General features: G+C 39.1%; 1 protein-coding gene across 1 annotated transcript in view; it reads left to right on the top strand.

The window, feature by feature from the left end:
- The window catches only part of CDH7 (cadherin 7), a 280,342-nt gene extending 270,345 nt beyond the window's left edge, over positions 1 to 9,997 (top strand). The window contains exon 12 of the mRNA XM_040353910.1: positions 7,452 to 9,997. Within this exon, the coding sequence (XP_040209844.1) occupies positions 7,452 to 7,945 (494 nt within the window). The 3' untranslated portion in view covers positions 7,946 to 9,997. The remainder of the gene's footprint in view (positions 1 to 7,451) is intronic.
- The last annotated feature ends 2,349 nt before the right edge of the window (positions 9,998 to 12,346 follow it).

Genomic DNA, 12,346 nt, shown 5'->3' with positions numbered 1-12,346 from the left:
TCCTGTCAGCAGCATCTTTGGAGCGGTGAGAGGAGCGGCATGTATACCGCTCCTTCACTGCTCCTTCCCATTGAAAACAATGGAAAATCGCGTCAATACCGCCCGCAATGCACCTCTATAGAGGCGCATTGCGGGCGGTATTAACCCTTTATCGGCCGCTAGCGGGGGTTAATACCGCACCGCTAGCGGCTGATTCCCACGGCAATCCCGGCGGTATAGCGCCACTGTTTTTAGTGGCGTTATACCACCACTGCGGCTCCCGCCCCAGTCAGAAAGGGGCCTTAAGCAAGGTATTTGCAAAACAGCTCCATACACTTGTGGGCACACAGTCTGTACAGCCTCAAAGAACATTGATAGACCCTTATAAACTGCTGATGGCTATCATAAATAGAACCGTGATAACTTGAGACCTGTTAAGGGATGTGATATTAATGACTAATTGGGGTCCATAAAACCAATATAATATGATTTCCCTCTATCCAGGCCTGTCTGTTAGATGATACACATCTGCAGTTAAGCTTTATAACATTTTCATAACTCTGAATATAATTGAATAATCTCCTAAAACACGTTTATAATGCCGCGTACACACGATCATTTTTCATGTTGTAAAAAACAAAGTTTTTTTCAACTTCATCATTAAAACGACATTGCCTACACACGATAGGGGAAAAAAATGCTCTAGCAAAGCGCGGTGACGTACAACACGTACAACGGCACTATAAAGGGGAAGTTCCATGCGGATGACGCCACCCTTGGGTCTGCTTTTGCTGATTTTGTGTTTGTAAAAGACGATTTGCGCTTTTCTGTCTGTTACAGCGTGATGAATGTGCTTACTCCATTATGAACGGTAATTTTACCAGAACGCTCCAGTCTCATAACTTGCTTTTGAGCATGCACGTTTTTTTTTTTACGTCGTTAAAGCCCATTTTTCAGAACCCAAAAAATGCTGTGAAGCCCACACACGATCGTTTTGAATGACATTTTTTAAAAACGTTGTTTTTTACATGCCGAAAAACGATCGTGTGTATGCGGCATAAGACTGTGTGAGAACATTTTAAGACTAAACATGTATGCATATATTATGAGAAGGGATGGTCCAAACACCCTCAGTTTGATTCGCACCAGAACATGCCAACAGGCAAAACTTTGGGGGAACATACGAATCCTAGTAAAGTCTATGGGACACAAACATAATTTTGAAGGCTTATATGCAAGTTATTGCAATAAAAGGTGTATAGGGACCCAGGTACTGCCCTAGGGCACACGTATCAATGCAAAAAAAAGGTTTTAAAACAACAGTTTTTCCAGGAGCAAAGATTTTAATCGTGCTTTAAGTGAAACAATAAAAATGAAATATTCCTTTAAATATTGTGCCTTGGGGTCCCTTTAGTCTGCTTGTAAAGTGGTGCATCTGTGTGATGTGTAAAACAGTGCCAGAGCAAAATGAAATGTTTAAAGGTAAAAACTTGCTCGTGGCTCTAATGTATTGCTGCCTCCTGGCAATATAGATAAAAAATCAATTAAAAAATTGTCATGGGTCCCCCCAGTCCATACCAGGCCCTTCAGGTCCACGCCTAAATTAAAAAAAAATCCTTACCAGACCCTTATCTGAGCATGCAGCCTGGAGGACAGGATAAAGAGGCACCCCCCCCTGAACCATACCAGGCCACATGCCCTCAACATGGAGAGGGTGATTTGGGGTCTACCCAAAATGGGAACAAAAGCCTCTTCCCGACAACCCTGGCCATTGGTTGTCGGGGTCTGTGGGTATGGGGCTTATTGGAATCAGGAAGCCCCCTTTAACAAGAGAGCCCCCAGATTCCCATACCCTCCATATGTGAATGAGTTTTGGGTACATTGTACCCCTACTCATTCACCAAAAAAGTTTCAAAAAGTATAAATCACAACAGAAAGTTTTTGACAATTCCTTTATTAAAAAAAAGTGGACATCAATCTTCAATCATGCCGCCCAATAGACCTGAAAAATAGAAAAAAAAGAAAAAAACTCTGACTCCATGGGAGGCTTCCCGGCGACTTCTTTCTTTTGGCTTTGACAGCTGCTATGTGACGTAATGTGATGTCACATGATGTCAGAAGGGGTTGGGGTCACTCAGTTACATCACCGGGTGGCCTCGCCCTTGCCTATATAACAGCTGTCACAGCAAAGAGCAGTCACCGGGAGGCCTCCCACCGAGGGGGAGTTTTTTTTTCAATATTTCGGGTCCGTCGGGCAGCGTGATTGAAGATGGATGGACATAGTGGAACACTTTTTTTTTTTAATAAAGGAATTGTCAAAGACTGTCTGTTGTGGTTTTTACTTTTTGACACTATTTTTGGTGAATGGATAAGGGGTACAATGTATCTGATACCCATTCACATGGTGGGGTGAGATCTGAGGGCCCCCTTAAAGGGGGCTTCCAGATTCCGATAACCCCCGCCTGCAGACCCCAACAACCAATGACCAGGGTTGTCGGGAAGAGGCTCATGTCCCCATCAACATGGGAAACGGTGCTTTGTGGCCAAAGCATGCAGGTCAGGTGCATGCTTTGGCCAATCAGCAGCATTCAATGCACTGCAATATCACAGTGCATTAATATGGGGCACTCCGCAGCGCTCAAATTTGAACAACCCATATGTTTGGTTAATTTACGAACAAACGAACACCCGATGTTTGAATCAAACTTACATTTGATTCGAAAAATCTGGACCATCCCTAATTATGAGATGCAATAGGCATATGGGATACATTACTCTTTCTGAGGAATCTATACATAAGCTAGACATAATTACTAGTTTCTATATTTGCTCAGAGTTTTTACTCAAGGACTCAAAACTTTGGACCTCTACGAGAACCAGAACTGTTCTAAAGTACCAACATTTGTAATTCCTTTTTGTTTTACTATTGTAACTGTATCTTTTCTGTTGCTATCTGTTGGAAGTCTGTCTTTTTTCTGCAAATATTTTGTTTGAAAATATTTTTCTTTGATTTTTATTAACTGATGTTTATAAATCGTTAAAGCAGTATCTACTGCTGTTAGCCAGAACTTAAAGAATCCCTAACTTGTTAGAGAGTACTTGTCATGGTCAGGTGTCAGGCTCAAAGATCAGTAGCTAATAGCAGTAGATATTTTGTTTGATATTTTTGTTTTGTTATATTTTGTTTGAAAATATTTTTCTTTGATTTTTATTAACTGATGTTTATAAATCGTTAAAGCAGTATCTACTGCTGTTAGCCAGAACTTAAAGAATCCCTAACTTGTTAGAGAGTACTTGTCATGGTCAGGTGTCAGGCTCAAAGATCAGTAGCTATAGCAGTAGAGAGGCTCCCACCAACCAGCAGGGTAAGTAAACAAGCAGGTCAACCTGGTGGATGATGCAGGCTCACCTGAAGTGCTGGTCTACGTACTAACTGGTATTTACCCCAGATCTCCTAATGGTTGAGATGGGTTTTACTGCATGTTATTACCAGGTCGCGGTCCACAGGATCGATCCACCAGGAGGTGAGAAAGTTGGGATCCAGTAGCAGATATAGCAGATAGGGAACAAGCAGAAGCATTGTCAGTAAATAATAAGTAGTTGCAGGTTGGAATTGTAGTTAAGAAACAAGCCAAAGGTCGGTAGAGAGTGGTGGTGGAGAAAGGGACAGCTGCAGGTATGCAAAAGTGCAAGATATCGGTTGGAGAGAGCACAATAATCTGGCAAACAAGAAGTGCGGAGACATGGTTTAAAACAGGTTAATGGGAGGAGCAAAGAGTTCAATGTTCACCAAAAACAGGAGACAAGGAAATAAAGTCGAAGGGACAGGGAGCTGTCCAGCATCTCAGGTGGTTCAGATAGAAAAAACACTGCCAGACGCAGCCGAGGTTGTGGGTTCAGATCTCAGTCCTGGCAGCACTATTATGCTCTAAATCTCTGTGACAGTATGTATTACAGACATTTCTTAAAAGACATAGGGCCGGATTCATCAAGAATTTACGCCGGCGTATCTATAAATACACCGCGTAAATTCAAAGCTGCGCCGGCGTATCTTCTTTCTGTATTCAGAAAGCAAGATACGCCAAAATTAGGCTAAGATCCGACTGGCGTAAGTCTCTTACGCCGTCATATCTTAGGGTGCAAATTTACGCTGGCCGCTAGGTGGCGCTTCCGTCATTTTTGGCTAAGAATATGCAAATGACCTAGATACGCCAATTCACAAATGCACTTGCCTCACTTACTTACGACGGCGTAGCGTAAATATGATACGCTGCGCCGCCGTAACAATGCGCGATTCTACCTGAATCTAGCCCATAATTGTTAACATGGATATAACATGGACATTTGGAATGGTTTGGGTTCCGATAAAAATGTGGTGGCAGCTGTTTGGATATATAATGGGTTAACAGCATAATTAGTGGATACCAGTATCAATCTGGCAGACTGAAAAATCTCTATGTCAGAGGAGGCTAATGCCGCGTACACACGATCGGTCAAACCGATGAGAACGGTCTGATGGACCGCTTTCATCGGTTAACCGATGAAGCTGACTGATGGTCAGTCGTGCCTACACACCATCAGTTAAAAAAACGATCGTGTCAGAACGTGGTGACGTAAAACTCAACGACGTGCTGAAAAAAATAAAGTTCAATGCTTCCAAGCATGCATCGACTTGATTCTGAGCGTGCCTGGATTTTTAAACGATGGACGTGCCTACAAACGATCGGTTTTGTTCTATCGGTTAGGTATCCATCGGTTAAATTTAAAACAAGATTGATTTTTTTTAACCTATGGATAAATAACCGATGGGGCCCACACACGATCGTTTTGGTCCGATGAAAACGGTCCATCAGACCGTTCTCATCGGTTTGACCATCGTGTGTACGCGGCATTAGAGCATCATTGTCACATATTTGTGACAGCTCAGTTTGAGTTTACCCCATGTTTGTCATGTATGATTCACAATGGGATACGACCTGCTATTCCCCTACAAGTAGGAATGACCTTACAATACAGAGAGCTAATTTTCTAAAGGAGTTGAAAATCTTCACGCAGTATGTGCCAAAATATTGAATTGACAGAGATAGATACTAATCATCATTCCACTGATATATTATTACCCTTTGTTAGGGACCTAAAGGGCCTAGCTAGAATTAGAAGCAAAATACAACATACAACATTTATACTGTTATAAAGCACATTTGGTTTGAAATATTAAAAATTACTTCACCAAAGCAGTATAGTCTTCTGTAGAGGGGTATATTTGTTAAATTACTTTTCTGTTCTTGTAGGTAAAAAAAGATAATGTTAAAATATCATATGCTGGTAGGCAGCATCTACTGTAAAAGATAGCTAAAAACAAGTAAAGGTTTTAGTAATTTGAGATAGGGTATGCTTATAGAAGCAAGTTCACATGTGCTTTGCCTGTGAGCCTAGCCATTGAAAGTGTCAAAATTCTTTCTTTTCTGATAATTGGCTCAGATGTTAAGGTTTTTTTAGTTTAATATATGCTGGCAAGAATAACTGGTGTACATCTCATGAAGATCTTTATTTGAAATGGAAAGATGTAAGCTTTCTGATATAAATTATACCGATGGCTGCCGCCTGTATAAAAATGGCCTGAGACTCAATGAATCTCAGACATAGAATTTTTACAGTTCTTTACAGAACTTAAGCATACCCTGGACTTTATCTGGCTTTAGTCTAAACAGACCCTAGGGGGTTTAGATTTGTAGAGTCATTGATAATATACCAATGGGAATTTTTTTTAAACCTATCTATACTGATGATAAGCACTTGTATGTAGCCCGGTGGGTACTCAGAATTTAATTTGTCTGTGGCATTGCAGCACCAATTTATAAGTGTAAATGAACAGATGATTATAGTAAATAATGTGGAGCTAAATAAATATCAATATTCTGGAACTTTCTCTTCCTACACAATATTTTACCTACTCTTTATACTCCTGAGAACCCAATGATCTTCCATGTCATAATTTAAAGCTCCCTCCCTACTCTGTTTATTCCATTCAATGTGCTATGCATTTGTAAGCAACAGAGAAAAAGTAATAATAAGCTTGGAATGCCAGAGTTCAAACCTTAGTCAATGGAATGGAAGTTAGTATTTGCATAATAAGGGCTCCATGTTTGGTCATTCGCAGGGAGTTCAGAAAAAATAATGAGGGGTACATTCAGGCACCCCTACGTGCCTGCTTTAAACTTTTTAGATTCATTTCATAACTTTAAACAGTTTTGATTAAGTCTGGCAGTTTTCTGTCTGCATGCATTGCATTTTCACCTAAAGATATACAGTACACTATCATACAGATTATATTCATATATAAATTTCATTTTATTGTTAGTTAAAAAAACTGAGAACATTATTACAATATACATGTTGTATATGGTAGCTATCATGGAATATAATAATTTGTCAGATAGAGAAAATGACCCTTCCTTTAATTTTAATTGATACAGCCTCTGCTTGTTTAGTCAATATAAAACCATTTAAATGTCATTTTAAAAGGTCACACAAATTTTTTCAAATCATTTCTGGAAAGTTTTGCTAATATGCCTGAAACCACTGTCTCCTCTATTTAATTTAAAAGTGAACTAGTGTTTACATTATTTTTCAAGCAAACATTAGGGCTGATCTAGCAATATTTTACATTTGTAAGGCATCTACTAATATATGGATCATTAGAGGAAAGCCTGGTAGCTACTACATGACAAGCAATTTATTGCTTGTTATATGTGTCAAGGGATGCTGCAGGAAAAAAAATGTGCTTCACTCTGTTATGGAGACTGAGACCGACTTTTAACAGTTTTCCCCATAGGCTTTTGCACAGAAAAGAAAATCTTTCAAAGGAGGATACAAGCGATAAGTATTGTAAATTAGAATCATTTATCTCACAGTGTGTAAAATAAATGTGAAATCGCATATTAACCTAACCAATACTGCAGCACAGAAAATCTCACCTACAAATGATAGCTATCTGGGCACGCTATCACATTTTAAATTGAACCACATTTTCTCATATTCTAAATGTGTGTTGCTTATCAAATATAAAAATATGACAAAAATAATAAATGATAGCTGGATGACGTTTTTTTGTTTGTCTCATCACCTTAATTTAGTGATTTCAGTGCAATAATATAATTGTCCTAGTACCCTTGCACTATTAGAATGAGTAGACTTTGCCTTTCTGCCTGAGGTCTTTCCATGAAGCCTCAATGTCACCTTGGGCTCATGTAGTTTTGCTGCTTGATGGAGCACCCATTGGCAATATTGTTCATGCACGGGTGTCTCATCCTAAGGGATTTGACCTTAATCCTCAGAGACAGAGGAGTGGCAGATAAGAGGAAGTGTAGAAGGCACTATCAAACCTTAGCTATTTTAGAATACAACAAAGTATATGTTCGCCTTAAATATATTAGTTGGAGTTAACTCTTGATTTCTTTTCTTTAATGCAGTGCTTGTTCTTCTTATCGTCACTATGAGAAGACGTAAAAAGGAACCATTGATCTTTGATGAAGAAAGAGATGTAAGAGAGAACATTGTTAGATATGATGATGAAGGAGGCGGTGAAGAAGATACTGAGGCATTCGACATGACTACTTTGAGGAATCTTAATATCATCCGAGACAACAAAAGCAGGAGGGATGTGACTCCAGAGATTCAATTCTTAAGCCGGCCATCTACCCGGAGTGTTCCAGACAACTTAATATTTAGGGAATTTATATGGGAAAGACTTAAGGAAGCTGATGTGGACCCTTGTGCTCCTCCATATGACTCCCTACAGACATATGCATTTGAAGGCAATGGGTCAGTTGCAGAATCTCTAAGTTCGCTGGAGTCAGTAAGTTCTAACTCTGAACATAATTATGACTACCTTAGCGAATGGGGTCCTCGTTTTAAAAGACTTGCTGACATGTACGGCACTGTTGAAGACAGACTTTATTCTTAGCACTTGAATATATATGCCCAATGCACTGAAAAGACTCTAACGTTATAGAATTTTGATTTTGTGGAAGTTTTTATTTCTCCTGCCCAAGAGACTGCACTGACCAGAAACTGAAGAGTTAAAAAGTTGTTAAGTAAAACAGTTTGTTGATTGACCAGTATCTGTATGATAATGCTGTCTCTGCAGCAAAGCATATAAGGGGATATTCTGATAGCTAAGTTTTGTGAATTATGTGCTAATACAGTAAGATGAAATGTAATTACTAGGTCTGTGTGCACACAGATATTAAGATCTGTGCTCCCTGTTTGGCTTAACCATGGTTCTTCAGACATTCAATGGAACTTACTTCAGTTCAGGCTGTCACGAAAGTGTTGGGCACCACATAAGGTTCACCATTTACAGGGAGCAGCACTGTAAAGGTTGACCATGGTCACAAAATTACTACTATATAATTTATGAAAACTGCAAGTCTTTGTCCAACATTGCCTCTGTGATTATGTAAATGACCTGTATGGTCTATGGTGAATAATCTTTATAATTTATTTTATCTGGTAAAATACAGTGGATAACGCTAAACAGCTGTAGGTATTACAACATCTTAGCAGATGTGAAGCACATGGATAAATAGCCAGGCTTGTTTCTCTTTGGCTTCTGCTAATGCTCCTCACTATAGAATCAGTGAACCCAAGGCTGTTATTTTAGTTGTGGATAGCTGCATACAGGTTGAATTGCTCTCTTATGCATAAGGTTTCAAGCTGAAAAGGCATTATAAGATGGGTCCTATACTTCTTAGTGAATTCCTTATCTATTGTGCAGCGATGAAACAGCTTATATGACATATCTGGAACTTTTGCAGAGAGGTGTTACATGTGATATGGTAATTAAGCCTATGGGAGCCCATAAAAACGGAAATTGACTAAATAGACAGATTATATACAGTATATAAGCTGATAGCTCAGTGTTTTATGCATATCTGTATATCAATTATAAAGATTAAAACCCAATCTACAAGAAAAAACAATGGACCAATATCATATACACTCACAATATCAAGCAAGTTTAAAGATATGGCCATGTATGGTGAACATCAAACCTTACCCTAAACAATTTAGATTATAGAATGCAGTTAAAGTAGATATTTCACTAATTGAGGCACAGAATGACTCATCAGTGCTGGTGCAGCACTAAATTCTGCTAATGGGTGTATCAAAACTGGAGGTTAGGAAACAATGTTCCAGAGTAGGCACTCTAATTAAGGATCCATTACAGAAGGGCATTCTTTCAGTTTGTAATCCACAAGGTTAGACTACAAATGTTGAGCTGCAGTAAGACAGAGGGACATTTTAAGGGTCCTTTAAATCACAAGCTTTATTCCCTTAAGCTATATCATATTTTTAAATATGCCACTATAAATCGTTTGTAATAAAATGCTATACAAGTGGGCATATTCTGGTTTATTTAATAAGAGCAATGTGCATAGTGCTGTAACGTGTAGCAACCAATAGGCATTCATTGTTCATTGATGTGATTAGGCTAAATTGATTGATTTGAAATTTGATCATTGCATGTTACTGCACTTTGCATGTCATTGTTTTTAATAGCCTCTTATTAAATACACTTAACTAGCTTCCAGATTTTATAGCGGTAATATTAATTTCCCATTTGATCTGAAAGTTACATTTCTTGGATATGTAATTGATAGCATTTACAGGCTTATTTTAATAATTTATTTGATTTTCTGATTGTAAAACATAAAAACAATCTGTACACATGTCTATGTTGCATTTTGGAGCAGGAAAATATTAGATACCTCTGTAGATCTATCAATTACATTGGCAGTTCACCTGCTAATGGTGGCTGTTTTTCCTTGTACTTTTTTTTCCTGATAAGACTATTACAATATACAAGGAGCATTGTGTATGATTTAATTATTTATTTTAAACATGTGTAATTAATTTGTAATTGGTTATAAACAATGTTATTAATTAAAGGATACATTCACCTTTAGACCCGGTTCACACGACTTTGGTGGCGACTCGGCAAGGCGATCTCAAGACGACTTCAGAGGCGACTTGCAAAATGACTTCTGTATTGAAGTCAATGCAAGTCGCCCCGAGTCGGCCCCAAAGTCGTACAAGAACCTTTTTCTAAGTCGGAGCGACTTGAGTCGCTCCTATTAGAACGGTTCCATTGAACAGAATGGGACGCGACTTGTCAACCGGCTGAATCGCCTGACGAGTCGCCCCAGTGTGAACCGGCTCTTAGAAACATGTTACATGTTACACTAATATTTAGGATGTAACATGTAACTCTGCAGAACCCCTTTTACCCCCCCTTGTGACAAAGGGTGGGATCCTCTACCCTGTCACTGGCACACTTTTAATTAGTGTGGGGCTCTGCAGGCACAGTAGTATCATTCATTCACATGTATCTAAACTACAAATCCCATTTTCCACTGCAGCAGATGGCTTGTAGTTCTCAATGAATTGCGAGGGCCTTGATGAACACCCTCATAGTTCATTCATACTTTCTCCAGCTTTAAAATAGAAACAGAGGTATGGTACAGGAAAGAAAACTGGAAGAACAATTTGCAGAAGCCTAACATTGTACCCAAAATACATTGATCTGCAGGCTTCTGAGAGATAAAAAAAAATAAACACACCTTTTTTACCTGCAAAAACATGTGCACTTTTTTAAAGATGAACTTAGCCTTTAAATTTAAGACGTCACTTATAGGTCTGTAACATGTCACACAATGCATATTTATCTGACAAGTAAAAAGTGGAGGTCTGTAGACTGGGATAAAAGTGATTGGAAGGAGGTACAGTATTAATTGCACTTACCTTGTTGGCCCATTGCAGAGATCTTTGGTTTTCAAATGTCTATTCATTGCACTTACAGGTGGAAATCCTGCTTAAGAATCCTCTATCACCATCAGGCTTATTCATCTGATTTAAGTTATAAGCTACTGCACTTTGCACTGCAGGTTTGAAATTTGTATTCCTTTGTTGAAAACCATTGACATTGTTGTTTTCTGAACAGAGCAGCCAGAGAAGAGGGTCACCTCCTCTGACATTTTTAGTTCTATATGTGAATTTAAAGTGATACTAAAGTCTATTTATTTTTCTCCTATTAATAACAAGCATATTATACGTACCTGCTCAGTGCAGTGGTTTTGCACAGAGAAGCACAGATCCTGTTCTTCTTGGGTTCCTTGCTGGTCCCCCTCCCTCCTACTGAGTGCCCCCACAGCAAGCAGCTTGCTATGGGGGCACCCAAGCCAAGCTGCTGCTCTGTGTGTCTATTCAGACATGAAGCCACAGCTCGATCTTGCCCCCTCTCTCTCCTCAATGGCTCACTGACTTTGATTGACAGCAGCAGGAGCAATTGGAGCCCCGTTGTTATCTCAGCCAATGACAAGGGAGAGCCAAGACTCTCGTGCATCATCACTGGATCAAGATGGTAAGTATTAGGGGGGTGAGGGGGGCTACTGCACACTGAAGGTTTTTTATATTAATGCATAGAATGCATTAGGATAAAAAACCTCCTGAATTTAAAACCACTTTAAGCTTAAAGCAGTAGTAACATTTAGTAAAATAAAATTATGCATTGCATACTAGCATATTATGAAAGACTTACCTATAAATAAAACCTCCATTGCTGCAAAGGCTTCCATCTTCACCCATTCTTCTGTTTTGGGTCGGCTGCTTGAATGGCCAAGCTTCAATGATGTATGTGCGTGGGAGTCACTGTTTACAGCACAGGGCTCTAAAGGAATGGCACGGGTATGCCATTCCCTCAGAGTGCATGTGTCGGTGACGTCATTGGCTGCTTCTCCCTAGAATATCTCCTAAACGGTGCTTAGTGTTTAGGACAGTTTAGAAGATATTAATTTACCCTACAGATAAGCTTTATTATAATCTTACCTGTAGATTAAAATAAACATGCACAGTTTACTTCCACTTTAATCTAATTGGCTCTGGAACTCTAGATTTCTAACTTGACCTCCCTTGGCATTCTCTCTAAAAAAAATTACACAATACATTTTTTTCTGTAGTTTTAAGGCTAGTCCAGTGACATTATGAGTTATTTCACTTGCAGGGGCAGAGGGAAGTCTAACTTGACTAAGCAGGGCTCATATAAAAACCATACAATTAAGGAGTACTGTAAACCAAGATGATAACATGCCACAGGGGATGTGGCAAATACACCCTGGGCTCACAGGAAGTGGGTTAAATTACACTTTTCACTATTCAGTCTGGAAGACTGGTGACATCTAGTGTTGGAAGGGGTTTACTGTAAGGGAAGAAGAATGCTGTGGGGGATAGCTGCAAAATAAAATGTAGTATTGTTGTAAAAGCTGCTTTGTTATATTTACATTCTGAGGTTAAAGTGGTTGTTACC

This window comes from Rana temporaria, chromosome 5 (genome assembly GCF_905171775.1).
Source record: "Rana temporaria chromosome 5, aRanTem1.1, whole genome shotgun sequence".
Taxonomy (NCBI): Eukaryota; Metazoa; Chordata; class Amphibia; order Anura; family Ranidae; genus Rana; species Rana temporaria.
This window is presented reverse-complemented; position numbering and strand designations above follow the sequence as displayed.